This window comes from Delphinapterus leucas, chromosome 10, assembly GCF_059928025.1.
Source record: "Delphinapterus leucas isolate spDelLeu-1000000601 "Yukka" chromosome 10, BTC_Dleu_Yukka2, whole genome shotgun sequence".
NCBI classification, from domain to species: Eukaryota; Metazoa; Chordata; class Mammalia; order Artiodactyla; family Monodontidae; genus Delphinapterus; species Delphinapterus leucas.
This window is the reverse complement of record NC_143138.1, coordinates 62,735,534-62,761,950: the sequence shown is the minus strand read 5'-3', so window position 1 is coordinate 62,761,950 and position 26,417 is coordinate 62,735,534. Positions and strand designations below refer to the sequence as shown.

The 26,417-nt window shown below is 50.0% G+C and overlaps 1 protein-coding gene, 1 non-coding gene and 1 pseudogene across 2 annotated transcripts; 1 reads left to right on the top strand and 2 right to left on the bottom strand.

Annotated features, from left to right (window-relative positions):
- Positions 1–451: 451 nt before the first annotated feature.
- LOC111174164 (small ribosomal subunit protein uS19 pseudogene) lies at positions 452–1,111 on the top strand (annotated as a pseudogene).
- A 15,694-nt stretch (positions 1,112–16,805) lies between these two features.
- CLEC3B (C-type lectin domain family 3 member B) lies at positions 16,806–25,267 on the bottom strand. The gene is made up of 3 exons (XM_022573410.3): positions 25,041–25,267; positions 20,861–20,959; positions 16,806–17,248 (listed from the first exon to the last, which is right to left on the bottom strand). The coding sequence occupies exons 1-3, from the start codon at positions 25,147–25,149 to the stop codon at positions 16,848–16,850; spliced, it is 609 nt and encodes a 202-aa protein (XP_022429118.1). The 5' UTR covers positions 25,150–25,267; the 3' UTR covers positions 16,806–16,847.
- TRNAW-CCA (transfer RNA tryptophan (anticodon CCA)) lies at positions 18,240–18,312 on the bottom strand. Its single transcript has one exon. It is a non-coding gene; the product is annotated as a tRNA-Trp (tRNA).
- Positions 25,268–26,417: the final 1,150 nt, after the last annotated feature.

Genomic DNA, 26,417 nt, shown 5'->3' with positions numbered 1-26,417 from the left:
AGAGAGCCCTCTGCAGTACAAGTCTGACCCTGTGTAAAGAGAGGGGGGAAGAAGGACTGGGTAGGAAGAACCTCAGACCACAGCACAGTTCTGAGAAAATCGTGGCCAGGCCTCTGGGGAATCCCCAGGCTAAACTTTCCCCTTAGAGGGGTCACCTCTCTGGCGGGAATAGTTCCGTGCTGGTGCCCCTGCCGAGTTCAGTCACTGCCCAGAGGCAGCCAGCGAAAGACTGGCCCCTGTAACCCCGGGTGGCAGCCAAGGTTGTCTGTCAGTCAGCTCCTGCTCTTGGCGGCAGGTTCTGTTAGAGCCATCTGAGCAGCACCCTCGATGGCCATATGTTTCTTCTTTCACCAATACCTTTTTTTTTTTTTTCAGTCATTGAAACAGGTCAACTCCTCCTAGAAGCAGGAGCCGAGACAGGATTAGACATGCAAGAGATTTGTTAAGGGAAATGCCTGTAAAGGATAAAAGGGGTAAGAGAGGAGGGGAAAAAAACCTATACGAGTGTGACTTAAACTGTAGAGTGCTGGCGAATAAATACGTTCATAGACATGTTTTCTTTTGTTTTAAGCCTCTGTTAAGTCATATGTCCTGAATTTTGGCTTGGGAAATACGGTTTCCTTATATGTCGTGTAAAGTAAGTGATGATATTGGAATTTAGGAAGTGCCAACAAGGTGACGGAGGTAGAGCAGAAGAAGTTTGCCTTCCGCAAGTTCACCTGCGGCCGTGTGTACCTCGACCAGCTACTGGACACGGCCTGCGCGTAGCTGACGCAGCCGTACAGCCCGGGTCAGCGGCGGCGGCCGCACTACGTCCTGCGGAGGAAGCAGCCCTCGAGTGGCTGCTGAAGCGCCTGCGCGAGGCCAAGAAGGCGGTGCCTCCCACGGAGGAGCCTGAGGTGGTGGAGACGTGCAGCGCGGCGTGATCATCCTGCCCAAAATGGTGGGCAGCCTGGAGGGCGTCTACAACGGCAAGACCTTCAGCCAGGTGAAAACCAACCCTGAGATGACTGGCCACTACCTAGGCAAGTTCTCATCACCTACAAGCCTGTAGCACGCCCTGCCGGGCACGGGGGCCACGCACTCCTCCCGCTTCGTTCCCCTCAAGTAGCGGGCTGGCCAATAAAGGCACAGACTTCTCTCTACAGAAGAGAAAGAAAGAAATTGGAATTTAAAGCATCAAACAAACAAGGTCTGGCTCAACTGCTATTTTATTTTCACGGCTTCTTTCTGTGAGGGCTTTCCAGGTACCCTCTCCCTTACTGCTTCTCAGCTTCTCAACAGGGGGTGGTTTCGCCCCGCAGGGGACATTTGGCGATGTCTGCAGGTATTTTGGGCTGTTACAGCTGGAGCCCGTGTTGCGGGAGAGTAGGCTCTCCTCTCATTGCAGAAAGAATTCAGAGAGGAGACAGGTCAAGAAAGCAAAGCGAGGATTTATTTAAGGGATGGTAGGCTCTCAGAGCTGAGTAGCTGCGCTGGTTTCTTAGCAAGCCCGTTATGTGGGGTGTAGAAATGAAGGGGTGGGATATTCATTGGCGAGGGGGGGAGGGGGGAGGGGTTTGGGGTCATATTCCCTGATTTTCATGCTAGCTCCACCTTGCTGAGGGGAGGAGGAATTTTTGTCCTTATTTAGTCTTTTTTTTTTTTAATTTTAGTTTATTTTTTTATACAGCAGGTTCTTATTAGTTATCTATTTTATACGTATTAGTGTATATATGTCAATCCCAATCTCCCACCACCACCACCACCACCACCCCTTGTCCTTATTTAGTCTTGATCGGAAGTGTCATGGCCTCGGTGCTTGATGGGAACTTCTTATCTGTAAAGTTTTATTGTAATGAGAGCATAATGAGCAAAAGGTTACGTTCAGACGCCAGAGAGTCCCGCCTTTCCACACCTTTCTTTGCCTCCAGGACACTTATCACACCAAAATGTGTGGTTTCCTGTCAGTCCAGAGGTTCCTGCTTTTCTTTGTCTGCCAGAGGAGCCCCCCTGCCCCCCACCGTTGTTTACACGATGTATGGTTTCCTGCCATTTGGTCCATGTCCCCGTTTCTCTGTTCCCATCTAGCTATCTGCCTGCTCTAACATTCCCACTTCAAGGAGTCTGAACCCTTAAAATCCTTTAAGGGGCAAAGGGTTGATGGTCCATCTTCTGTAACTGCTTCGAGTGAGCACGGGCATTGCCCCTACCTGTGGGTCCAGAGCTCCTTGCTGTCTGTCAGAGATAGGGATCTCGGGGTTGTTTACAGTGGTGGAGATGGAGAGTGGGGAGTAGATCCAGTGGCTGGTGGCAGTCCTCATCTCCAGGTGAGATGGGTTGAAATCCCTGCCACATCGTCATTTGAAGTTGGAGTTTTCTGAAGCCATGAGTTTTTTTCCCTCGACACCTCAGGTTTCGATACAGCAGCTGTAACAGGGAGAAGTTGGAGTATATCTGAATACAGTTATTACTTATATTAAACATTAGTCTGGAATATTGTCCAGTCCCTATGCTGGCCTTCTCTTGTGTATTGTTAACTGTTATTGAATATTATGCTTTTATTGTGAGTTTTAGTTTTATTTATTCCAGTCACTAGGTTCTTCCACCAGGTAGTGATGTTCCCCACATGTTGGATATTGGCAGTCTGCTTGGTGACTGTCACCCAACTGTGATTACTAAAAGGTAGAGTGTGATTGTACTGTGTTTCATTAAGCCATCCTAATTCTTGTCCCTGAATGCTAACAGCAGTAAATAACAGAGGCTAGCTTTACCTGAAAGATGAAATACCCTTCCCTCTGATTTGGAGGAGAGTGTCTGTTCCAGAGAGTTTGGCCTCCAGTTGGTTCCTGCCCCAGTCCTTCCTTACCGCACTGGGTGGTAAATGAGAACCCAGAATATTTTGCTGTTAGCGCCACCATGTCCTTCAAGGAGGCAGGGAGTCCCAAAAGACGTAGGTCCTTTGGGGATGTACAGCTGTGGGGGCAGATCCGACAGTCAGATGAGTTATTAACTTTAGCAATGGCATTTATGGTGTCTGAGAGTGGATGTTTGTAAGCTGAAGCTGTGCCAATGTGAATAACAAGGAAGACCACTAGGATGGGTGTGGTTAAAGGGGACATGATTTCATGAGAAGCAAAAGAGCAGAGAAACTTGGAGAGTTTACTGGAAAGGGAGGGTATTGATGCCTGCAAGGGAAGTTATTAGCCTCCTTTAAGGTGATTTTTACAGGAGTGACAAACTTTGTTTTCCCTGGGATTCCCTGATCCCAGACCTGTGGATCTGTAAGGTTTTTTGTTTTTTGTTTTTTTAATTTGCGGGGAATATTTTGTGCTGTCCATAATGCATAATCCAGCCAAAAATAGGCCTTGGTTTTGGTTTTCAGGGAGAGTAAGAGTTGCCCCCAAGGCTGAGAGAAAATCCGTTCCCAATAAATGGGCTGGGGCATTTAGGCATGACAAGAAACTTGTGTGACAAGGGTCTTTCCCCAGGTGCGAGTTAGAGGGGTGGTGAAATGTTCTAGATTTGGTCTTCCTTCTACCCCAACAATAGAGCAGGCTTCAGGGGCAAGGGGCCCAGCATGAGAAGTCAGGACAGAGTAAGTAGCCCTGTGTTCACTAGAAACTGGACAAGCTTACGTGCCACGTTAGTGGTCACCCAATGATGACTGTGTTCCTCCCGTGGAATGATGACTGTCTTCTTGGGAGCCTTGGAAGGTCCCAGGTCCCGTCAATCAACCACTGCCATGACCGGCATGGGGGAATTTCCTCACTCCCTTCAGAGCTGGGGGCAGTTCCCTCCTCCACTGGCACATCTTCTTACAGAGTGGGCATGGTGTCTTGGGTGAAGGCTGGGACGTGTTTCTGGGGCATTCCTTGCTCTAGTGTTTGGGGCTCCCACAGCTAAAACAGGCTCCCTTTCCTGGCGGGGGGGTCTTCTGGGAGTACTTTTGGGGTGACCAGGAGGTCTTGTCATGACAGCTGCCAAAAGCCTGGCTTGCCGTCGTTCCTTTCTTAAGTCACGCTGTTCCTTCCTTTCTTGCTCAGCTTGGTCTCTATTGTTAAAGACACTAAAGGCTGTGTCAGTTAGAATGTTGAGAGGGGTTTGGGGCCCCATGGCAAGCTTTTGAAGCTTCCAATGGATTTCAGGGGCTGATTGGCTAATGAAGTGGGTTGCAAATACAATGTGTTCCTCAAACGTGTATGGGTCCACATTCATATACTTTCTAGGGGCATCTACCAGTCGGGCCTGAAATAAGGCTGGATTTTCATCTTGGCCTTGGGTGATCTCTTTAACCTTATCATAGTTAACAGGTTTAATTACGCTTCATCCCTTCAGTGAGGCAAAGGGTCATGTGGTCCCTTCTAGTGATACCAGCCTGGCCTGGTTTATAGTCCCAATTGGGATCCATTAGAGGCACTGCCATCATGCCCACAGGGTATTATTGTGGTTGGACAACATGTAATCCATCAACACATTTCAGCCTGTGCCCAAATACGGGTTTTTTCCTCAGTGGTGCAGCAGTGGGAAAGGACAATATTTAGGTCCTTCCACGTAAAGTCAAAGGAGAGAGTCAGTCCCTGGAATTCTTTGGGGAACTGGCTAGGGTCCTCCCAGAATCTGCCCGAACGAGTACAGCACTGGTTGAGGTCAGACAAAGAAAAAGGGGTGTACTACTTCTTGAAGCGGGCAAAGAAGCTCCAGCTGCACTTCTGGTACAGAAGGGTAAAGAGACTTATAGGGCAGGAGAGGGGCTGAAGGTGGTTAAAGAGCATTGGGGCTTGGGTTTTCTATCTGGGGCACCTGTTCCTCCAGAGATGCCACTAGAGAGGGTTTTCATAGCCTGAATGGGTCCCAGCTGGCAAGGTTCCCTAACGTAGGACTTGCATAGCTCCGGGTTCTCTCTTAGGGCCATAAAAGCCTGAACGTAAGGAACTTCTGTCCATGTTCCCTGCCTTTTGCAAAAATGTCAAACTGTAGGATGGTATTACAGTTGAGGCTTCTATTCTCGGACCAGGCCTCATCGTCCTCAAGTTTATATTGGGGCCAGGCTGTTTCATAAAAGAAAACAAGCTTTTTGCATTTTAAAGAATCTAGAGAAAACTTATTCCAGTGACTCAGAATGCACTGGAGGGGTGAGTCCTTGGAGATGGAGGAGGTGTTTCCCATCGTTCCTTCAGGTAGAGGCTGCTCCTATAACAGAGAGGAGCACTAGGGTTAGAAGGGCCTGTAGGGACCCCCTCAGACAGGAGTGGTTCCAGGTGTCCCCTTCCACTTAGTCCTGTCAACTCTAGCCAAAAAGGGGGTTAGCTACGCCCCCATATGGCAGTCCTGCTGGCCCCAGCGTCCTGGGGCCTGTGTCCTATCCTGGCGTCCATGGAACCCAGGAGGAGTGACCTTCCTGAAGGCTTCTCTATAGATTCTATGGCAGTATTAATCCCTGTGTTCCAGGGTATGTCCCCCTGGAATGGACATCCTCGTGGTTCTAGGACCTATTTAGTCAGGGAAGCATCTTTTCTCTAAAAGGGTGGTAAGTTTCCAAAAACAGGCACTGGCCATTAAGGATCCCTCAAGCCTGGGGAGGCAAGCACAGCAGACCTGCCCCTACAGGACAAGGCAGGAGTGGGGACGGGAGGGACCATGGAGGGGGCCTGCGGAATGCTGGGTGGAGAAGAATGGCAGCCTGAGGCATCCTTCTACCACCATGGGTCCCCCTTCCCAACACCCCTGGGTACACCCACAGACCACCCACAGAGTGAGGGAACTCCTGAAGGAACTCAGCTGCCATGGCCAGGGCGCAAACTCTAAGTAAGGCTGTATTTTATATTTCCACACAATTGAACCTGATGATGGTTAATTAAGTGGTGGATAAGGCAAACCCAAAGGACGTAAAGGTCCTATGGTTGGGGTCCCTAGCTGCTTGTGAGAAGGGCCAGAAAGTTTTCCTGACATGCCTTGCACAATGAGAAGTGCAGGACCTAGCGACAAGATTGGAAAATGCCTGACAGATTTCTTTACCCCCATTTCCAGCAGAGTAAGGTGGAAAAGTAAGAGTGAGATAGGGACACAGAGACGAGACAAGGATAGTGAGGTATAGGTGGACCAGTAATAAGCCTATAAGGGTAACTGCGAGGAGGGGGCAGGGTTATGCTTTTATTTTTATTCTTATTCTTTTAAAATATTTATTTATTTAGGCTGCGCCAGGTCTTAGTTGTGGCATGCAGGCTCTTTAGTTGTGGCATGCGGACTTCTTAGTTGCAGCATGCATGCAGGATCTAGTTCCCTGACCAGGGATCGAACCCGAGCCCCCTGCCCTGGGAGCTCGGAGTCTTACCCAGTGGACCACCGGGAAAGTCCCAGGGTTATGCTTTTAACTGTGTGCCTAAAACATTGCGTGGACATTGTCTTGAGGTGGGCAGACAGACCCACCGTCTCTGTAGTCCATTGCACGACCCACTCATCCTCTGAAGGGAGATTTCTTGTGGTGAGCATCTTAGTGGCTTTTACGGCTTGACCCCATCACTGGGGCAGTAGATCTGAAAATGCGACAGACAATAAGAAAGCAAAAGAGAGAGAGAGAGTGAGGGAGAGAGAGTTGAGAGAGAGTAATGGCAGGAAGTAAGGCAGCGCCTCTCAAGCTCAAGAGAGGGGAGAGGCTGAGGCAAGTCTCCTGGCTGTTGCTCGCCAAAGATCGGGGAGTAGGTTCTTGTCTTATGGCAGAAAGAATTCAGAGACAGACAGGGAGGTCAAGAAAGCAAAGTGAGGATTTATTTAATTGATAGCACATTCTCAAAAGGAGAGTGGTCAGTCTCAGGTGAGTAGCTGTGTTCAGTTTCTTTGGCAAGCAGGTTATATGGGGGTGTAGAAATGAAGGGGCAGAATATACACTGGGGAGGGAGGGGTCTGGGGTTGTAGCCCCTGATATTCATCCCAGCTCCACCTTGTGGAGAGGAGGAGGGAATTTTGTCCTTATTTAGTCTTGATCGGAAGTGTCATGGCCTCGGTGCATTATGGAAACTCCTTATCTGCAAGGCTAATTTTATTGTAATGAGAGCATAATGAGCAAAAGGTTACTTTCAGACAGCAGAGATTCCCACCTTTCTTTGCCTGCCTCCAGGACACTTGTCACCCCAAAATGTATGGTTCTCCGTCAGTCCGGAGGTTCCTGCTTTTCTTTGCACAAGGACCCCTGTTGACTACAAGATGTTTGGTTTCCTGCCATTTGGCCTGTGCCCCCCTTTCTCTGTTCCTATCTAGCTATCTGCCTGCTCCAACACTGGTACTGCTGGCACCTAGTGGGTAGAGGTCAGGTATATTGCTAAATATTTACGATGCACTGGACAGCCCCCATGACAAAGAATTATATGGCCCAAAATGTCAGTAGTGCCAAGGGTGAGAAACTCTGCCCTGTTGATCCTCTCCATCCTTTTGCAAGGAAGCTGGCAGCATGGGTAACTTAAATGGGCTTAGTGGGTAGACCCCAGGAACTGGAACCTCCTGGATGGACTAGCCCCAGAGCAATAGCAATATGTACAGTCATCTCCTAACAGTAGACCATTCGTAGCACTCAAGCATTCTGAAGAAGAGCAACCAGAGCGTCTTTCCTATTTAAATAGCAAGTTTTTGATTAATGAACGCCCCAGACCTCCAGTAGTTTTCCAAAGACATAACTAAAACACACAAAATCTCTTATATAAGTTGTAGAAACTCTCATGTTAGAAAGTAAGATGCTTTAAAACTTGATCCTAAGCAACATGCTTTATATTCAGTCACATCTGAGAGAGAGATGTACCCACGCCTGCCCTGACATTCTGTCAGTGGTATTTAGAATGTAACTTGACACTTTCCTAGCCCATCTTGCTTAAAATCTACTGAGTTTGGGGGGCTGTCAATAGAAATTTTTCTTTTAAACATTGAGTTTGCTTTTTCTCCTCCCAATCGTCCTCTAACTCTCTGTGTTTTGTGTCCCAGCCAATATGACAAGCAGCACTAAGGGAATTCTGGAGCACAGTGGACATGAGAAGGGGCTTTACACTGAGAGAATGAAAACCTAGATTCCCATCTGTGTTCACTTAGTTTTTACTGAGCATCAGAGAGGCAGGTAACTCTGTCCTCAACTGTAGGGCATGGACATAAAAATGACAGCACAGCATTAGGTGTACTTATGCCCCCCCTTCCAAGCTCCACCCACCTCCACCCTCTTGTATGCCCTAGTCTGACCTGACTGCATTGCCTGGTCCTACTGCAAGCTGCCTTTCAGCTGGATTCACCCAGTGAAAAGCACCTGCAAAGTCAGGAGGGTGGGATGTTTCTCCCAGTCCCCTCTGTGCTTGCATTTTCTGTCTGTGGCTGTGTCTCTCCACACAGAGATCTCTTCCCATGTGTACCTGCTTCATGGCTCCAGATGCACTATTTGCTCCCCCGGCCCTTCTGCCGTGTGCCTTCTGTCGTGGCTAGCCTTAGAATGCCCTGCCATCCCTTGCTCGTTTGCTGATAGCTCCCCATCTCTGTAAATACAGGAGTCCTCACTTTGCACAGTAGTTTTGGGACTGTAAAAATGACCGTGCAAAACAACCTTAATAATCAGTGGGGAAAAAATATGATTATTCTGTGACATTTCAAAACGTTTGTCAAAACACTAAAGCCCTCTTACTATTGGTAAGAGAAAAAGTAGTAAAAATTAATATTAAATAAACTAATTTGAAGCATTAGAAACATTGAGGATAAAAAGTATTTCTTTGTAAAAATCTTACCAAGAACGCTTTGAACAGCGCTTGCCTGCTCCTCCTTGTTGTATATCTTGATAGAGAGTGAACATCTTTCCTCTGCCTTGGCAAATTGACATACTCTAAGTCTGGATCAGCTGCCACTATTTTATCCTTTTTACTTTCAGTGTCACAGAATACCTTTGAGAGTTCCTTTAAAACCAGCAGGTTTTTGCTGGCATCACTTCCTCTGGGCCATCTTCATCACTTCCATCATTTTCTTCACTTATTCATTTATATATTAAGTTCACCTTCCCTAAGTTCCTCCAGCTGCATATCAAGTCTCCAATGGCAGCAGTGTCAACACTCCCATAGTCAGCTCTTTCTTCTGTAACTCCGTCAATATGCTCTTCAAATTTTACTTCCAGTATTATCACTTTGCATTTCCTTGCTGCATTTTCATCTTTATTAGCCAGTTCCCTTTTTCAGTTAACCATTTTGTAAAAAGTCACATGGATTTATCACTGGGAAACAAGGAAGCAACACAACCACACACTTTTCTGTCTGTGCATGAATTGAGTAACAGATGTCCAGTGACCAGTCACCAACAGGCTTTGAAAGAGGTGACATGATTGGTCATGATCATGCTGTGCGTTTGTTATGTACATAGTGATTTGTGGACTGATGAGCTAGCCGTCCAATTATACTTTAGCAACTGCAGCTTTATACAATTGCTCACAGTTCATATACAAATGTAACTGAAATTTTAACCATCTTGTTGGGGGACTGGTGTTACTTAACTAAAATAATTGAAATTTATTGATCATTGAAATTCATGCATATCAGAGCTGTGCAAAACAACGACTGCCTGTACCCCTTTCGTTATAGTCCTTTGAATTACTTGAGTTGGATTCTGCTTCCTGCTGGTACTGTAACTGACTGCATCTAACTCCTCAGAGGAGCGGAAAAGAAAAAGCTTCACAGAATTCAGCCAAGGTCTGTCAAGATATGCCCTGTGGCTTTTGCCTCAGGACCAGCAATAATGATTCTACCATCCAGGTGTAGGCAGGCAGGAAGGCACCTGGGGTGTAATAGCCTTCTAGGTCCAGGCTCCTCAAGAAAAGGGCTGGCCTATGAGACGACTGATCCAAAACTAAGGCTGAGATGGCCATGCCTAGAAACTAGGAACTTGTTGAAAGGAATGAAGGCTTGACCCAGCTACACAATTGAAAGTAAGCTTCCCTTACTGAAAGACCCACGGCAGCAAGTTTTTGGGAACCACATGAATGAATCACCATTCCTCCTTCAAGATCTCTTAATTCTCCTGCCTCCTAGCCTCTAGTTCCCTCCCATGTTCAGGCTTTGGATCTGCAATGGCTCTATGGCACAAACTGCTGGTCACCTACCACTTGCCCCTTCTTCCTTAATAAACTTTAATTTTATTTGGGGTATAGAGGAAGCTACCTAAAGGGTTTTACTTCTCAGCCTTCCTTGCCGATAGACATTTGACAAAGTTCTGGCCTATGAGATAAAAGAAAAAGGCTCTTTAAAGAAGCTGACTGGACCTTTTTTGTCCATTCTCCTTTTGCTTTTACTTGATGTGGATATAATGTGGATAATAATGGTTGGAGCACCAGCAGCCATCATGGACCATGAAGTGACCTCAAAGATGAAAAGCCCCCACTAGAACAGTAGGGTGGGAAAATAAAAGGAACGTTGTGTCCCCTATGACCATAGTGATGCCATACCAGTGTTAGACTACCTGCCTCTAGACTTCTGTCTTGTTTAAGGCTCTTTTATTTTGGATTTTCATTATATGCAACGAAATCTAATCCTAACTGATAAACATTCGTACTGAAATTAACTTACTATACCAAGTCCTTCAAGATGAACCTCTACTTCCTGTCAAAATCAATATAGAACAGTAACCAAACTGATTGTAGCCAATTCTGGTTACTGTGCAGGGTACCACTGTCCAATGCTTAGAATGGTAGGAAATTCAGACTGAGGCAGACCATGGGGGGAGATAGTCTGGAACTGATGGATTTCTTTCAAAATCTTAACCTAAGATTAGGTAGCTTCACCTAAGTCAGTAGTTCTCAGTCACTATAGCTCGGAATCACCTGGAAAGCTTTAACTACTCCCAGTGCCTGGTCCCACTCCCCACAGATTCTGATTGATTTAATCAGTCTACAGTGAAGCCTGGCTGTTGGGTTTGGTTTTTTTCTTTAAGTACCTCAGGTGATTCTAATGTCTGGCTGGGGTTGAGAACCACTGACCTAACCTTCAATTTGACCTGGTCCGTATTAGTTCAGCTCCAACTACATTGTCAGACTATCTTTCTAAGAGAATTGTCTTTTCAGTATGATATTAGGTCACAGTTGAGCTCATTGTGGCTTTTCCTACCCAGGTAAAAGCCATGGCTTTTTATCATCTTTTATATACGGCAGTCTTATTTCCAAAGCTCTTTTTAATACAGTACCGCTTTCTCAGGGTCTTCAAAATTGTGGGCCAAGCAGTGGGCAAGAGGCTTTACGTATATTTAGTCTTCACAACAGTGGTGTGAGAGGGGCATTATGCCCTCTCTACAGATGGGGAAACAGCCCCAGAGATTCATCCTAAGCTGGGTCACCACCGTCCCCAAGGGATGGTTTTCTGCTCTCACCTCCGAGGGCACATCCTCTCATCACCCCAGAAAGTTGAATTGGTTTCTGGAAGCAGAGTGGGTGACAGCTTAACAGATATGGATTCCAGGCCCTTCTCTGATGCCTTCTCCCATGGCCTTGGAGAGAATAATTCAGAGGGGATTGGAAGAGACTGCAGTAACCACAGTTAAGGCAGCCATGGTTGGTGAACATGAGAGGCTAAGAAGTTTGTCTCCATCCATGTCTATGAGCTTGGCTCTGATGCTCTGTTCTCCCATTTCAAGCCATGCAATCAAAGAAACCACAGCTCAGAGATTGTGACTCTCCCACAGTCCCAGAACTAGAAAGTGGCAGAGCTGGAATCCAAATCCAGGGTTTCTTCCTGACCCTATTTCACTACCAATGAGTAACTTCAACCTGGTGTAAGGTTTTCCTGATGAAACTTGGTGATGAACTGGAGGAAACACTAGTTTTCCAGTTTGTCTCTGACCTAGCTATTTGGCTTGTCTGTCCTATTCTGAAAGACATTTTCCTACGACTACTGCACAGTTGTTTTCCCAACAATGCGAAACAGGAGAGCTACTCTTCGGGCAAAAACCAGCCCCATCCCTCTGTTTCTGAGCTCCTTAAAATGCCAGGTCCCTCAGCAAGCAGGTGAACACCTCAAGAACAGGACCCAGGTCTCATGGCCCAGCTCCTGGCAGAGTGCTTGGCACATGGAAGGCACTCAGTACTTACTAGGTGGCTGTTTGGAGAAATGGTTTGCACAAAGCTGTTTCTACTAACGAAGTGAGACTCTTGGGCTCATTGTCTTGCAAGCTGCTTGACCTTGGCTGGTCACTTAACCTCCCTGGGCCTCGGTCTTTTCATCTGGAGATTGCATTGATCTCTGAGATGTTTCTCCCCTGGCTGTGTTCTCACACTGTATGAAATAGCAGCACATTCTAGTGGAGAAGATGGTTAGTTTCTTTGTAGATTGTGTCATGATTTTTAGCCTGAAAGAGACACTCATAAACCATGCTTTTCATGAGTCACCCATGAAAGCAGGTAAAGTAGAATCTAACGTTAAGCTTCAGAAATAGCCCTGCAAAATCTGGGTGGAAAATGTGTTTTTACAGGATTCGCTAGCAGCAATCTCAAATACACACCAATGCACATCACCATCAACTCCTTTTCACAAAACTTTCACAATCACATCATGAATTATCTGAAAACTTTCTTCAAGATTCAGGAAGAACTGAATGTATATAGTAGATGGCACATGGGCCTTGGAGCTCAACAGACCTGTGCTGGAAGTCCAGCCCCATCCATGGATGTTCTTAGAAAAATTATGCTCTCTGTACTCCATTTTCCTCAACTGTAAGATAGGCTTAATAATACCTCTCTCCTAGGTTATTATGAATATGAAATGAGGTAATTCCTGGGTTGTTGTCAGGACATAGTAAGGGGCTTGTGGGTCAGTGCCCAGCACACATCAGGAATGCACACATTGCTCATTTTCTTTGTTTTTATTAATATCTCCACTGTCAGCAAAGCCAAAATCAAAAGAAGAATGTGCCTAGAGGTTTAAGGCATCCAGGACACATTAATGCTTCAGTTGAAGCAAATATGTGTACGTGTGTGGGAGGGAAGTTCGCATTCCAGGGGCCGACTCTGACCACAGTTTGAACCAGCCTTCTCTGCTGTATAGCTAGCTAGTGGTTACGCAGGAAAGGCCATGGTTTAGGGAGGCTGGGAGAGATGTGGTGGGAAATGGGAACCAGGAAGGATATTATTTTTAAGGGTCAAGGAGGAGCCTTGGGCCTAGTAGCAGCAGAACAGGAGAGGTGATCTGAGACTTCCTCAGCAAGTAAAATCACCAGAAGTCCTGATGACTTGGATCTCAAGCGTGACAGACACTGAGGCACCTGTGATGCCTCACAGGTCTGGGGCTTGAGTGACTGGTAAGGTGGGGACCTCCCATGGAGATGGTGATCTCAGGAAGAGAAGCAGACTTGAGTGGGAGATGCCAAGTTCTCTTTTGAAACATGTTAACTTAGGTGCCTAAGGACTCCTAGGTGGCGGTGTCCACCAGGCATCTGAATTTGTACCTGTTTGGGATTTAAGAGAGAGAGAGCAGGGCCCACGATTGCTGCAGAAAGTAAAGCGTCAGGGGACGGGGGCTTGTTTGGGCAAGGAAACAACCACCGAACAGCTTTCTTTTCTGGAGAGAATTCTACAAAAGACATTCCCGAGGATAGTTGGGCAGAATCCTGGACTCAAGAGGCTTAAGAGGTCATCTAAGCTAAACCTCATTTTGCAGGTGACGAAATTGGGGGCCAACATGCCCCACAGGCCTTCTCCAGGATCCCATAGCAAGGGCCACCATTACCAGCCCCAGGTCTCTCAGGGCACCCCCTTCTCCACACTGGGGGTCTCCATCTGTAGTTCCTCCCCTTGACTCTCCCTTCCCTTGGCTGGGATGAGCTAGGCTGAGGAAGGTGGTAGGAACAGCCAAATGCAAGAGGACTAGGAATAGGAATGGCAGTGGTGATGGGACAGGGCGGAGAGAGCAAGGCTCAGTTGGAACCTGAGCACATGGCTCCAGCACACTGGTTAAGGGCCAACAAGCAGACAGAGAAAGACCCGTCCAGAAACCGCCCTCTCACATGATTAAATAGGAATCTCTTAATCAGATGGATGGATTTTTCTTTCATTGGTTCATGTATCCTAGAGTGAAGCAGGGCTCAGCATCAATATTACTCCAATCTTGTTCAGATAAGTAGGCTGGTGTCACTGAAAAGAGTGATGTCACTTAATACTTGAACTTCTCCTAAGGTACAGGTCAAAAGCACTCTGTCATCAGAATGTATTTTTCATGGTCTGTGAGCATTAGGCTCTTCTCCAAGGCTGTTGAGGAAAGAGAACTGGAGACAACTGAACTTGCAAAAGAAGTTTTTACCCAGTCTTTTGCCTCCTTACAGCAGTATTTCAAATTATCCCTTTGTTGTGCATCCTCAGAGTTTTTTACACACCAGGGCAACGCACAGTAAAGAGGGAAATGGATGGTTGTGAAAGAGGGCTCTACCATCAGCTCTAGTAAAGAGTAATGGAGAAGCTGAAGATGTAGAAACCAGTTCCCTTGAAGATCTAGAAACCAATACTTTATCATTGTTTATATACGCCTTGGAAAATTCAAATTTTGTAGCCAGGGCCAGGAATAGTGAGGTGAGTGAGACACTCCCTGGGGTACAAAATTTAAGGAAGTACCTAAAAGCTCAGTAATTATGATAAAAAATATTCGAACACGATGTTTTAAAAAATAAAAATTAATGCAGGGCTTCCCTGGTGGTGCAGTGGTTCAGAGTCTGCCTGCCGATTAAGGGGACACGGGTTTGTGCCCCGGTCCGGGAGGATCCCACATGCCGTGCAGCCGCTGGACCCGTGAGCCATGGCCACTGAGCCTGCGCATCCGGAGCCTGTGCTCCGCAATGGGAGAGGCCACAACAGTGAGAGGCCCGCGTACCGCAAAAAAAAAAAAAAAATTAATGCAAAAAATCTGTGATAAAAAAACACATCAAAGCTTAAAGACAGGATCCCAGGACAGGTGTACCCCAGCCTGAAGTCCACAAGTCTCAGTGTCTCAAGTGTAAGAGCATTCCCGGCTGATTAAAGATGGGTAACGATTCTCTTGCTCATACTTCCACCTGCTGCTGGAAGCAGGCAATGCCACGGTGGCACCTCTCCACCAGGACCCATGCTCACATGCAGAGGCCTGGTGCCCTCTTGTGGGCATCCACCCAATGCAGGGAACTTCACAAAATCCATGGCCACCTACATCCTGCTAGATAGCTGAGTGGGGTAAAAAGAGCCCAGGATTCAGAGCTGCCAGACCGAGATTTGCATCGCATTTTTGCTTCTCACTTACTAGGCCGTCTTGAAAAAAATCACGTTACTGTTCTGAGCCTCAGTTTCTGCACCTATAATGGATCTCATCCATCATTACCTCTGCCTATAACTGTGGAATTACATGAGATGCTTTCTGTGACAATGCCGAGCAGGCTGTCTGGCACAAAGTACGCACACAGTTCATTGTAAGCTACCTACTTCAGCCCAGCCCACTCCCCTTGATCAAATCAAACTATCATCAATTTATTACTGAAGGCAAGACACACTAGAAGACAACCAGGGAGAAAAGATATGGCAAAGTCCACACAGTGGATGATGCCATGGCTGATGTGATAGGGAAGACCTCCCCTAAGGGTGTCACTAGAGCTGGGCCTACATGGTTGGATGGGCCAGGTCACACCAGGAGCTGGCCAATAGCCTCTGGGGGTCACTAGGCCACTTCTGTGATGTTTTATCTCAGGGAAGGTCCAGTAACGTGAGACAAGTATCACGGTGGTGGATGGTGGAAAGGCCAAGGCCCTTGTAATCCTGGCTCTGCTGCTTACTAGCAGTGTGACCAATGGAAGTCACTTAACTTCCCTTAGCCTCAACTTCCTTTTCTACAAAACTGGGATAATAACACGCCTGTCCTGGGTGGAGTGCCTGCGAGTCTGTGGGCTCAATAAGTAGTAGCTGGTATTGCTAGGGTGGAACTTTCTGTGAGGAGCGGGAAGGAGGGGGACACACCAGTCAGGCAATGTTGGCCACTGTCATATTTGGCTCCTGAACCAGCCCCCTTGTTGGGCAAGAAGGCGGATGCAAATATCCCCCGCGGGCAGCCTGTGCTCTCACCCCGACAGGACTCAGCATGTCAGTCCACCGCAGAAATGAATCCCTAACAGGAGGGTGTCAGGTGGGAGTGTCCCTCCTCCTCTGGAGTTGTGGAGGGGATGCTGGATTCCAACAAGAGGAAGTGGAGTCTGCAGTAAGAAGACTGGAAATCTGAATAAGGCCTGTAACTTAGATAACAACATAGTAACAGTGTTTATTTCCTGACCTTGATAACAGTGCTCTGCTTCCGTGAGAAAATGTCCTTGCTTTCAGGAAACACGCTGAAATATTTAGGGGTAAAGGGGCATCACGTCTGCATTTCACTGTCAAACGGTTCAGGAAAAAATAGAAGAATAAGCAAATATGGGAAAACATTAATATTTGTGGAATCTGGATGAAGGGTATACGGGAATTCTTGCAACTTTTCTGTAAGTGGGAAATCCAATGAAATATAAAGTTATTTAATTTAAAAAAGGCAGCAGCAGTCAGGGGTTCCCTCGTCCCCCCCCTTCTTTTCCTCCTCCCCCTCCTCTGCGCCCAGCTCGACATCCTTCATCACCTCCCTACTCGCCTCCTTCTAAGCGACCTCTCCCTGGGCTCCCGGCCGGGCTCCTGGACTCCCCACCCCTTGGACCCGGCACAGACCGCAGCCACTCTCTGCCAAGCTGCACCCACTTTATTTGCAAGAGGAGGCCCCCAGCGCGCGGGGGTAGGGATGCGGGGCGGGAAGGTCCCACGGCCCCTCTTCCGGGGCTCACGATCCCACCCTCCCCTGGCCCCGCCCCCGGACTCTGCCCCCGCCCTCGCCCCTCTCGGCCCGCTAGACGATGGCGAACTGGCAGACGTAGGGCAAGTTGTCCCGGCAGCGCTTGTCGAACCACTTGCCGTTGGCCGCACCGGCCAGAGCAGCGCAGTTCTCGACCTTGCCGCCGTCGGGCTGGGCGGTGATCTCTGTCTCCCAGTTCTTGTAGGTGATATGGCCGCCAGTCATGTCCACCCAGGTGCCTTCGGCCGCCATGTCGTTGAAGCCCAGCCAGACCTCGGCCTCGCTGCCCACACTCTGGCTCAGGTACTCGTACAGGGCGTCGTTCTCGGAGCCCGTATGCGGGGTGCCCAGGGTGCCCCCTCGCGAGATGCAGTCCTCGCTCGCCTCGTGGAAGGTCTTCGCCTGGACGAAGGCCAGAAAGCACTTCATGTGCACCTTGGTACCCTTCAGGCAGACTGGGGGGAAGGGGAGGAAATGGACGTCACCCAAGGCCTACGGTTCCGGAGCCAAGAGCCAACCGCCAGGGGTAGTCACACCATCCTCCATTCCATCCCTGTACATCCTGTCCTCCCTGGACAGGCTCCAGACCCAGGCCAGAGGGCCGTGCTGTGGTGGGCACTGATGCACATCTCAGATCCCCATTTAAGAGGTGGTGGAGCCCCTGCTGCTGGGAGTGAGGTCAGCCCCCTCAGCTGCACACGGCCCCTCCGTCAAGGTCACACCCCTCTCCTGGGTGCCCCATCCAGTGCCCAGGGGAATAGGTAGGGTCATCTCTCCCCCAAGCAGGATAATTCTGAAGGGGCCTTTTAGCTTGGAGGCTCCACAGGGTGGCAGAGGCGGGCCTTGGGCCTGTGCTGCTACTCTGCTCCCCCTCTGCCCAATCTGCTTCCAACACCTCCCTCCCTTCACAGTTGGGACCCCGGGCTCTCCCTAATAAATGAGCTCCATCTCAGAGTGGGCTTCCCGGGGAGCCCAGGTGGAGCCACCTGCTCTGATCTTCCTCCAGCCCCACCCTCCCTAAGATCAAGAAACTGCAGGGCCAGGGGACATCCCTACCCAGAACCTAGACCACACTCCAGGTACCCAGGACCCCAAAGCCCTGACCCAGGGGCCCAAGCAAGCTCCCAGAGTCTGCCAGGGGCCTCTTCTGGGGTGGCGACTGGGAGGACAGAGCTGAGACGGGCAAGCCCCTGGGACAGAGGAGATGGCCCAGGTGGTGGGCCAGGGGCTAGCTCTCTCAGGCATGGAACTCGAGTCCAAGATTCTAAATTTGAATCTGGTCTCAAAGGTTGTGATGAAGGTATATATTTGGTCAGCTTAGGAGCATAGAATGTTTTTACTTAGCAGTTTGGTGTTTGTTTTTTTTTTTAATATTTATTTATTTATTTGGCTGCACCGGGTCTTAGTTGTGGCACACGGGATCTTCGTGCAGCATGCGGGATCTAGTTCCCTGACCAGGGATCGAACCCGGGCCCCCTGCATTGGAAGCGTGGAGTCCTAACCACTGGACCACCAGGGAAGTCCCAGCAGTTTGTTCTTCAGCTGGGTTTGTAACTTAAATGTTTAGGCAGTTGGGGTACATGCCTCCATTTGTCCTCTTGCTGCTGACCCCAAAAGTGTTAGGGGCAGGTCTGCACTCCACCCCACCCCCATCCCCTCACTCACTCACCCTCTCACTCAGTTGCTTTCACTTAACACACATCTCCATGTCCCCGTGAGCACCTGACACTCCTGGAGCTCTGAACTCCGGGCCTGCAGCATCACAGAGGTGTCTTTACTCACAGATGCCGTCCCAAGGCAGCCAGCCCTACCACATGCTATCCTGCAGCTCATCCTAGCCAGGTTTCATTGCCCTTCCCAGCCTGGCGCCACACTGCCTTTCCTTCCTGCTGGGGACTCTGACACGCCACCAAGACCCCCTTGGGGTGAAGGATTGACTACCCCAGCTGCTGGGAGCGCTGCTGGGGGACAACTCTTAACTCTCAGCCCCTTTGGGGATTGCATCAGCGGAAGACAGCCCCCTCCCCCATGGTATGCCCCCTAACCAGAGCAGCCTGTACCCAGTGACTGGCCCATGAGCCCTCTTGCCCCAACTCAGGACAGCTCTGAAGGGCCCTCCCGTCGTCAGGGCTCCCTCTGCAGTTGGCTGAGGCTTTCGTTGAGACGCGCAGGGCACTCTTCCCACTCCTGCGTCCTTCTGTCTCTTCCCTTCCCCAGGTGCTGATCCTGGGTGTGCTCCCTAATAAACCTCCTGCAGGCTAAACTCCACCTCGGGGCTGCTTCTTGGGAACCCCACCTGCAACACTCCCTCCAACATAGTTAGTCCTCAATAAGTATCAGTTCTCAGTGCCTTACCATCGTTACTGACATTTTGTCACTCTGGCCTATTCATGATCCCGTTGATTCTTTTTTTTTTTTTTTGCTGTACGCGGGCCTCTCACTGTTGTGGCCTCTCTCGTTGCGGAGCACAGGCTCAGCGGCCATGGCTCACGGGCCCAGCCGCTCCGCGGCATGTGGGATCTTCCCGGACCGGGGCACGAACCCGTGTCCCCTGCATTGGCAGGCGGACTCCCAACCACTGCGCCACCAGGGAAGCCCGATCCTGTTGATTCTTGGCTGGCCTTCCATAGCTTTGCTCCTACCATGCCCTCTGCTTGGAATCCTTCTTTATGTTCCTACACGTGCGGGTTCCAGTGAATACATTGATTTCATGAATATACTGAGGCTCCCAGAGCAGGACCCCGGCTGGGTCACCTCTGCCTCCTTGTGCCTGGCAGAGGCTCGCTGGGGGGAGGACCTCATGTGTGTTTGCTGATTGGGGGAGGGAAGGGGCAGATGGCGGGAGGGGAGGGTTGCTCCCCTAACCCTTGATTCTCTCAACTCTTCAGTTAGGTCAGGAGTGCTTTGTGTGGGGTTATTGACAAGGTGATTTGCAGGTAGTGGTAGTAAAGGAGAGGGTGATGAGAGGGAGAAGGTCCCCAAGGAGGCCAGGAGCCCATGAACCTCCTAGGAATCAGCAGACATGGAGGGGGTGTTTAGTTCTCCATATGCCATGGACTTTGCTTGGGGAGGTCCCCACCACATCACCCACCTCAGGAGGCAAGTGGCATCTGGGTTGCATGGTCTTGGCACAAGCACAAAGCTTAGACGTGAGACCTTAGAGCTTGCCCTGCAAGTCCACCCCCAGCCCTTCGACTTTACAGATGAGGAAACTGAGGCCCTGAACAACACTGTGCTCATTTTAAACATTCCCCCATGTGTTAAGTAGTATTGTTAGTCTGTATTCTGTGTTCTCCAGGGCAAGGTCACGAAGAAGTAGGTGAGTTTGAGATGTGTGGGAAATAGAGACAATATGAAAGGAACTTGGTGGAGAGAAAGAGAACAGGTTGCCCAGGCAGGCTGGCCAGGCAGTGCTAGGGCAGGTGGCTACGAGCTGTGTCCCGGGGCTCCGCAGCCGTGTATTTTGTCCATCCTGGTTTAGCTGGTTTGTGCAGGGCCAGGAAGACCACAGCCCACCTTTCCTCACACCCAGCATGCACCAGGCAGGCTGCTTCCATTCCCATCCTAAACTGCAGTAACTAGCCAGGTGGGCGTGGCAAAACCAGAACCTCTCTATGCCTCAGTTCCCCTCTTTAAAATAGGGGTGATAAATCCTGCCTCAGCATAATGATGATGATAAGAGTGGCAGCCTCAGCAAAGCTGCTGACACAGGGAATGAAGCTCACGCCCTGTAGGGCTGTGGGGGCTGGCTGAGTGGAGGGTCTCCTGGGGTTCATTAGGGTTGCCTCTGCTCCACGAGCACTGCAGGGCTCGCACTTCCAGTGGGCGGTAATGGATTCTTGTGGGAGAGCTTGTTGTCCTTTTGGTACATTGCTGCTTCCACATGTCAGAGGATCTTCCTGAGAGAAGCAGGCTGAGGAGGGGGCTCTGTGAATCCAGTGCCCTGGACTACAGGGGCCAGCCAGGGCCCTGGTGCTGGCTCGAGGCTACAGGTGGGTTGCTGGCTGCTGGCCTGAGGCCCTCTGTCTGATGTACCCCTGCCCAGAGAGGTCGCCACGTGCACTCACCCGTCTGCAGGGCCTGCTGCTCTTTCAACAGGGCCACCTCCTGGGCCAGGCTGTCCAGCTGGGCCTTGAGCTCCTCAAGCATCTTCGGGCTCACGGCATCTAGGATGAAGTCAGAAGGAAGTGGGGACAATCACGAACACGTGAGAAAGGCAGTAGGGAGTGGGGCAGGGCAGGGACTGGGAGGGGTGGACCACTGTCAGCCACAAGGGGACGAGGGAAACGACTCCCCTCGACCTTGATGTCTTGGCATACTCTCTCTCTCCCTGTCCCTGCCGGTGGTAGTCTAAGTGATAGCTGATGATTTTCCTTCTGCCGGGGGACCATCCTTCTCTTGCTCTTGCTAAAGTGAGACCTGTACCGCATTGTTCGGGAGAGTTGCTGGGATCAGATGGGGTTGGGATTTGCAGGAGCAGGGTGGAGGGTGCAGACAGCTCCTTCGGTGACACCCAACCACCCTCCCAGCTCTAGAGGAGAACAGAGCACAGGAAGCAGGGCCAGGGGCCCTTGAGACCTCCCAGATTCACTTCCCCAGGCTGGACGAACAAGACACGGACCAAGCAGGGCAGGCACTCGGCCTGGGGCTACGTGGAGCAGCACAGGTGAACGTGTGTACAGGCTCTGAGGTTGCATGCATGTGGGTGACCTGGGCAAGTTCCACAGCCTCCCTGAATCCACTGTCCTCATCTGTAAAACGGGATGATAATAGCCCCACCTGCAAGGACTCTGAAGAAGAATAAAGACTAAGAGAAATGAAGCATGTGACCAGCGCTGGGCTCATTGTCAGCCCTGTGACGTGGGTAATGTGTCTCTTCTACACCACCACCAATTCACAGACGGGAAACTGAGGCCAGACCGAAGCAACTCGCCTGAACTGGCAGAGCCAGCAGCCCGAACCCGAGTCCGCACGGCTGCAAGCTTGTTCTCCCCACGTCTGTGATGGCAGCAGGTTTCCTAATGTGAGCCTTCCTGAGCACAAAGGCCCGTTTGGAGCCAGTTATTCATGAGAGGCAGATGTGAAATGTCTTCCTCTGCATGTGTAAGTTGAGAGCTAAGTGGGTGGACCCCAGTCTTTCTGAAATCCCAGGAGCTTCAGGAAAGGCTGAGCTCAGCTTGGGTAGAGGGTGGGGAAGCGCTTCCATGGTCCATTTGGCTGTGCCTGCATAAAGTCCATGGTATGAGGGGTGAAGTCAGACCTTTGTCCACCCCAGATTCCTTTGCAGGGGAATCACAGGAAACGTGAGCAAGAAACATACTGGCATATATAGAAATTCATGATGTGACTTACCAAGTATGAGGAAATTAACACCCAGATGAGCAAGGCAAAACAGGGAGTGTTTGGGGCTGGCAAACTAGCCTGACTGGGTTATGTGTGCCTCACAGTGGGCCTCTGCCTCAGTGGTTCACAGCAGCTCTGTACTCAGTCCCGTGATGTACCAGCACAGGGCACCGCATAAAGTTGTGAAAGTTGGGTACTGCACAAGGGCACTCAGCTGAGGGGACAGGTGGGGGCCCATGTCCAGCCTCTAAGCCTTGCCCTGGCTGTGCTGCTTGACCACACCAGAGAAAGGGATGCTCTTCTATAATTTGTCAGCTCAGAGCGGAGAGCCTTTTGTGATTTGCACCAAGGTGCCCGACTGTACGAGGGGCCCTCCAGGGACTGGCCAAGGACCAAGGTGCTAACAGAACTCCACTGAGGAAGGCGTAGGAGTTGGGTGTTTCTACAGCTCTGGGCTAGGAGTCGGAGCCCTTGTGCTGCCCCTCACTACCTCTGAGCCTCAGATTCCTGATGCATGTTATTGAAATGGATGCCCTCAAGTCCCTGTTCTAAGAGTCTGTGACCCCCTGTGAGGCCATCCTCCCCACCTGAGCTCCTCTGCCAGGTGTGGCCACATGGCCTCTGGAGCTCCAGCCACCTAAGCTCTCCCTGCCTCACGTCTGGCTGACCCCCATACAGCTGGCTCAGGCCACACCCCACACCAGGGGCAGATGAGCTCCCAGAAGCAGCCTGGGCTCTCCCCCTTCTCATCCCACCCGGGGGGCCAGCATGGGGGCATAGCACATTCTGTCCTCTCCTCCCCTCATCCATCCTGCCAGCTTGTTCTCCACCACTCAGCGGGCACTGAGGGGTCTCCTTGGGCACGACTGTCCCTCCTCCGGACACCCTCCCCCACTTTTGTGCACTGGTCCCTGACTAGGTTGTTCCTTTGATTCCCAGTCCTGGCTGCTCCCAGGAATCACTGGAGACTGGTGGGAAAGGCAGATGCTGGGGCCCATTCCAGGCCCATGATCCAGCATTTCTGGGGGTGGGTCCCAGGTGCCTGGATTTTAATGTATTTCCCAGATGATGCTGATGATGCCTGAGGGAGAACCACCGTGGTTTGCAAATTGATTCACATCTTAAGAGCAGGGATGCTAATGGTCTGCTAGAGTGTTCAGCACGTATACTGGCCCCTACCTGGAGAAAGAGCTCTGTAAGCGTGTGTGGTGTAGGTGGGCAGCAGGTCGAAGGAAGGAAAACCAAGCTGCAGTGGGTTTCAGCAAGAGGCAGCGCTGGACAGGACACTCCACTCTTGCTCTGTCAGCTGTTCTGCGGGCCTCCTCCTGGACCTCCATGGGCCACCTCCGTGGGGACCACATGGAGCTAGGGTTCAAGTGTGACAGCTGAAGAGGACCAGGGCATTGTCTGGTTTGACCTTCTTGTCCATATGATCAAATACATGATTTACATGATTAAATAAATACATACTAAATCTTTGGTAAACTTGAGAAATTAACAACTATTTTCCACATTCAAAAATTCTGTTATTTGCCTTTGGAACTGTGTATCCTTTACAAAGAACATCCTTGGTGGCAATTTCAGCTAACGTTCGTGGACATACCATGCATGCTGTGAGTCTTCTTTTTTTTTTAATGAACGTTTTGTAAAAGGTAATACAGCCATATAACTTTAAAAAACCCAAACAGTTCAGAACGTCAAAGTCTCCTTCCCAATCAAGTCTGCCCTTAGCTCCCTAGTTTTTCTTCCCAGAGGTAATCACTGTTACTAACTCTTGTGGATCCTTCCAGAAAATTCTATGCATATACAAGTAAATATATTTTTTTATATAAGTCCCTTTTTCAAAACCAATGTCAGCATAGTATCCATTCAAAGTATTGAATTTTTTTGTTGTTTACTTTATGAACTGAACCTTGGGGATTATTTCCTATCAGCACCCAGATCCGCCCATTCTGTGTTGCAGGCCTGTGGGTCTCCATGGTCCTAATGTGCCCTTATGTACATTGTCCGTGACCAGTGGGCAGCTGTCCATTTAGAAGAGGCTCAGAGAGGGGCCTGAGGGCGGCCCATGCCCCTCTGCCTCACCTTTTCTGTGCTCTTGGCCCCAGCCACCTGTTTCTCTGCTTAATAAGCACTCTCATCCCCTGGAACTCTCTCTCCTCCCCTTGGAGCCCTGTGGGGGGTGACAGCCCCGATCATTGCCATGGCATTTCACTAACGTTGTCTCAAAACAGCCCGCGGTGACCTCACTGCAGGCAGGGCTCCAAGGGCAGGCCTTGCTGAGGCCAAGGCGACCCAAGGACACCCCAAACCCAGAGGCAACAGAGGGAGAGCAAAGCTGCCTCCACTATCCGAGTTTGGGTTTGAACATTTTTATTTCCTCGAGGCTGTGATACACTATAGAACTAAGAATTAACTTGTTCTTTCCCCGCCCCCGCCGTGCATCAAGTATATCCTACGTTCCAGACACTTCACATGTTTTCTATCATTAAATCCTCACAACCAGCGTTGTGAGCAAATGCCACAATCCCTATTTTACAGTTGAGAAACCTGAGGTTTGGAGATGCCAAGGCAAAGCCTGCCAACACTCCTGATGAGAGTCGGACATCTCCAGACTTCTGAGCCAAAGGTTTGATTTCTGTAAAATATTGGGGTGGTGGGGGAGTGGATGTCAGTTTAGGTGATCTGGAAGCTTCTTTCTGATTCTAAGAGCCAGTGACTCTTACAGTTTTGACAATTGCCCCTGCTGCTGGAGGACTCTCCCAGATCCCAAGGGGTACTTCATTGAAGTTCGCTGGACTCATGGAGAAGGAAAGTGAAGGAGGGGAAGGAGAGTGAGGACCAGCAAAGGAGAGGGCGACCAGCTCCCTGGAGGATGGGGAGGGGCTCCACCCCCCTCCTTACCTTTCTTAACATTTGCAGCCTTCTTGACCTTGGAGGTAGGTGTCTCGGCAGTGACCTGGGTCAGGAGGGAGAAGAGGCAGAGGAGCAAGTAGGGCCCCCAAAGCTCCATGCTGCTGCACCGGCTGGGGCTGCTGCTGCCGCCTGCAGTGGACCTGGGTCAGAGAGCACTAGTGGCTGTGGCCTGGGCTGCACGTCTTAAGGCAACTGCCACGACGACCTCTGTCCGGGAAACCCTCCCAGAGTTGGCTGCGAGAGTGCCAAAAAAAAGCTTGCAAAAGGAGGAAGCCCTTGGGGCCACAGAGCCTCGCTGCCCAGGGAACACCCACCCAGCATCCTGGCCCCGCCTTCTAAAACAGAGTCATTATTTTCTAGGATTCTGAAAAATACACGCTAGTTGTCATAGATCACATCTGCTGAGCAGTTACCTTGGGCAGGCGCTGGGTCATACTTTTCCCTGGCCTCGTGGAGACCTCACACCAGCAATATGAGGGAAGTGCTGTCATTTCCCCATTTTACAGTTGAGGAAACTGAGGCTCAGTGAGTTTAAGGGAACCCAAGCTACCCAGCTGTAAGGGGCAGTGCCAGTATTTGACCCCAAGTGGGGTGACTCCCAGAATGATCCCACAATGATGTCTCCTTACAGAGTGCACTGGGGCTGACTGCTGGATTGTCTAGAATGTTTGCTGTGATTCTTTTGTGGTCTGTCTCTATGCACTTGATGTATCTTTGGTTAAAAATACAAGGGAGTCCTCTCCTTTTTTCACTTTCTCTTTCTCAACTATCCTGTCTGAAGCAGAGGTGACCACGGTGGGAGAGGGGCAGCTATGGTGCCCCAGAGTGGTGTCAGAGATGGAGCAGGGAGAAAAGAATGTCCCCATGAGGAGCAGTGTGGTGTGGGGTGTCAGGGTGCAGCAGGGTGGAGGGGGGCACCCCCAGGGGAACAGAGGTCCTACATGGAGTGTTGGAGTCCAGGTGAGGAGAAGACGTGGTCCACATGGGAGAGTGGGTGGTGGCAGAGGTGAGAGAGTGGTTACATACAGGGGCACCCATCGAATAAGTACATTTATTAAAGACCATGGGAGCCAGGTTTCTCATTGTTAGAAAAGGGAGGTACAAATACAGAGAGAAAACTAGAATGAATCCTATGGTGTAGGATTAAAATTGGAGCTATTGGTGTGCAGTTGTGGACTTTGACACCTAAAGAGGAATCTATAAATGTCAGTGGAAATGTGCACATCAGTCTGCCAGCTGTCTGGGTGGAGCAGAATTGCCTCCAAAGCCTCGAGCACTCCTGGCATCCAAGTGCCACCTTCTATAATAAATACAGCTTTCCACTAAAAGGAACCAGAGCACCTTGGAGAAATGGCTGATTTCAGG

Coding starts and splice junctions, on each gene's coding strand:
- CLEC3B (XM_022573410.3), bottom strand. CDS start 25,149: ATGGAGCTTTGGGGGCCCTACTTGCTCCTCTGCCTCTTCTCCCTCCTG. Junction 20,960..25,040: donor GGCTGCAAATGTTAAGAAAG/GTAAGGAGGGGG, acceptor ACTTCATCCTAG/ATGCCGTGAGCCCGAAGATG. Junction 17,249..20,860: donor GCAGCAGGCCCTGCAGACGG/GTGAGTGCACGT, acceptor CCTTCCCCCCAG/TCTGCCTGAAGGGTACCAAG.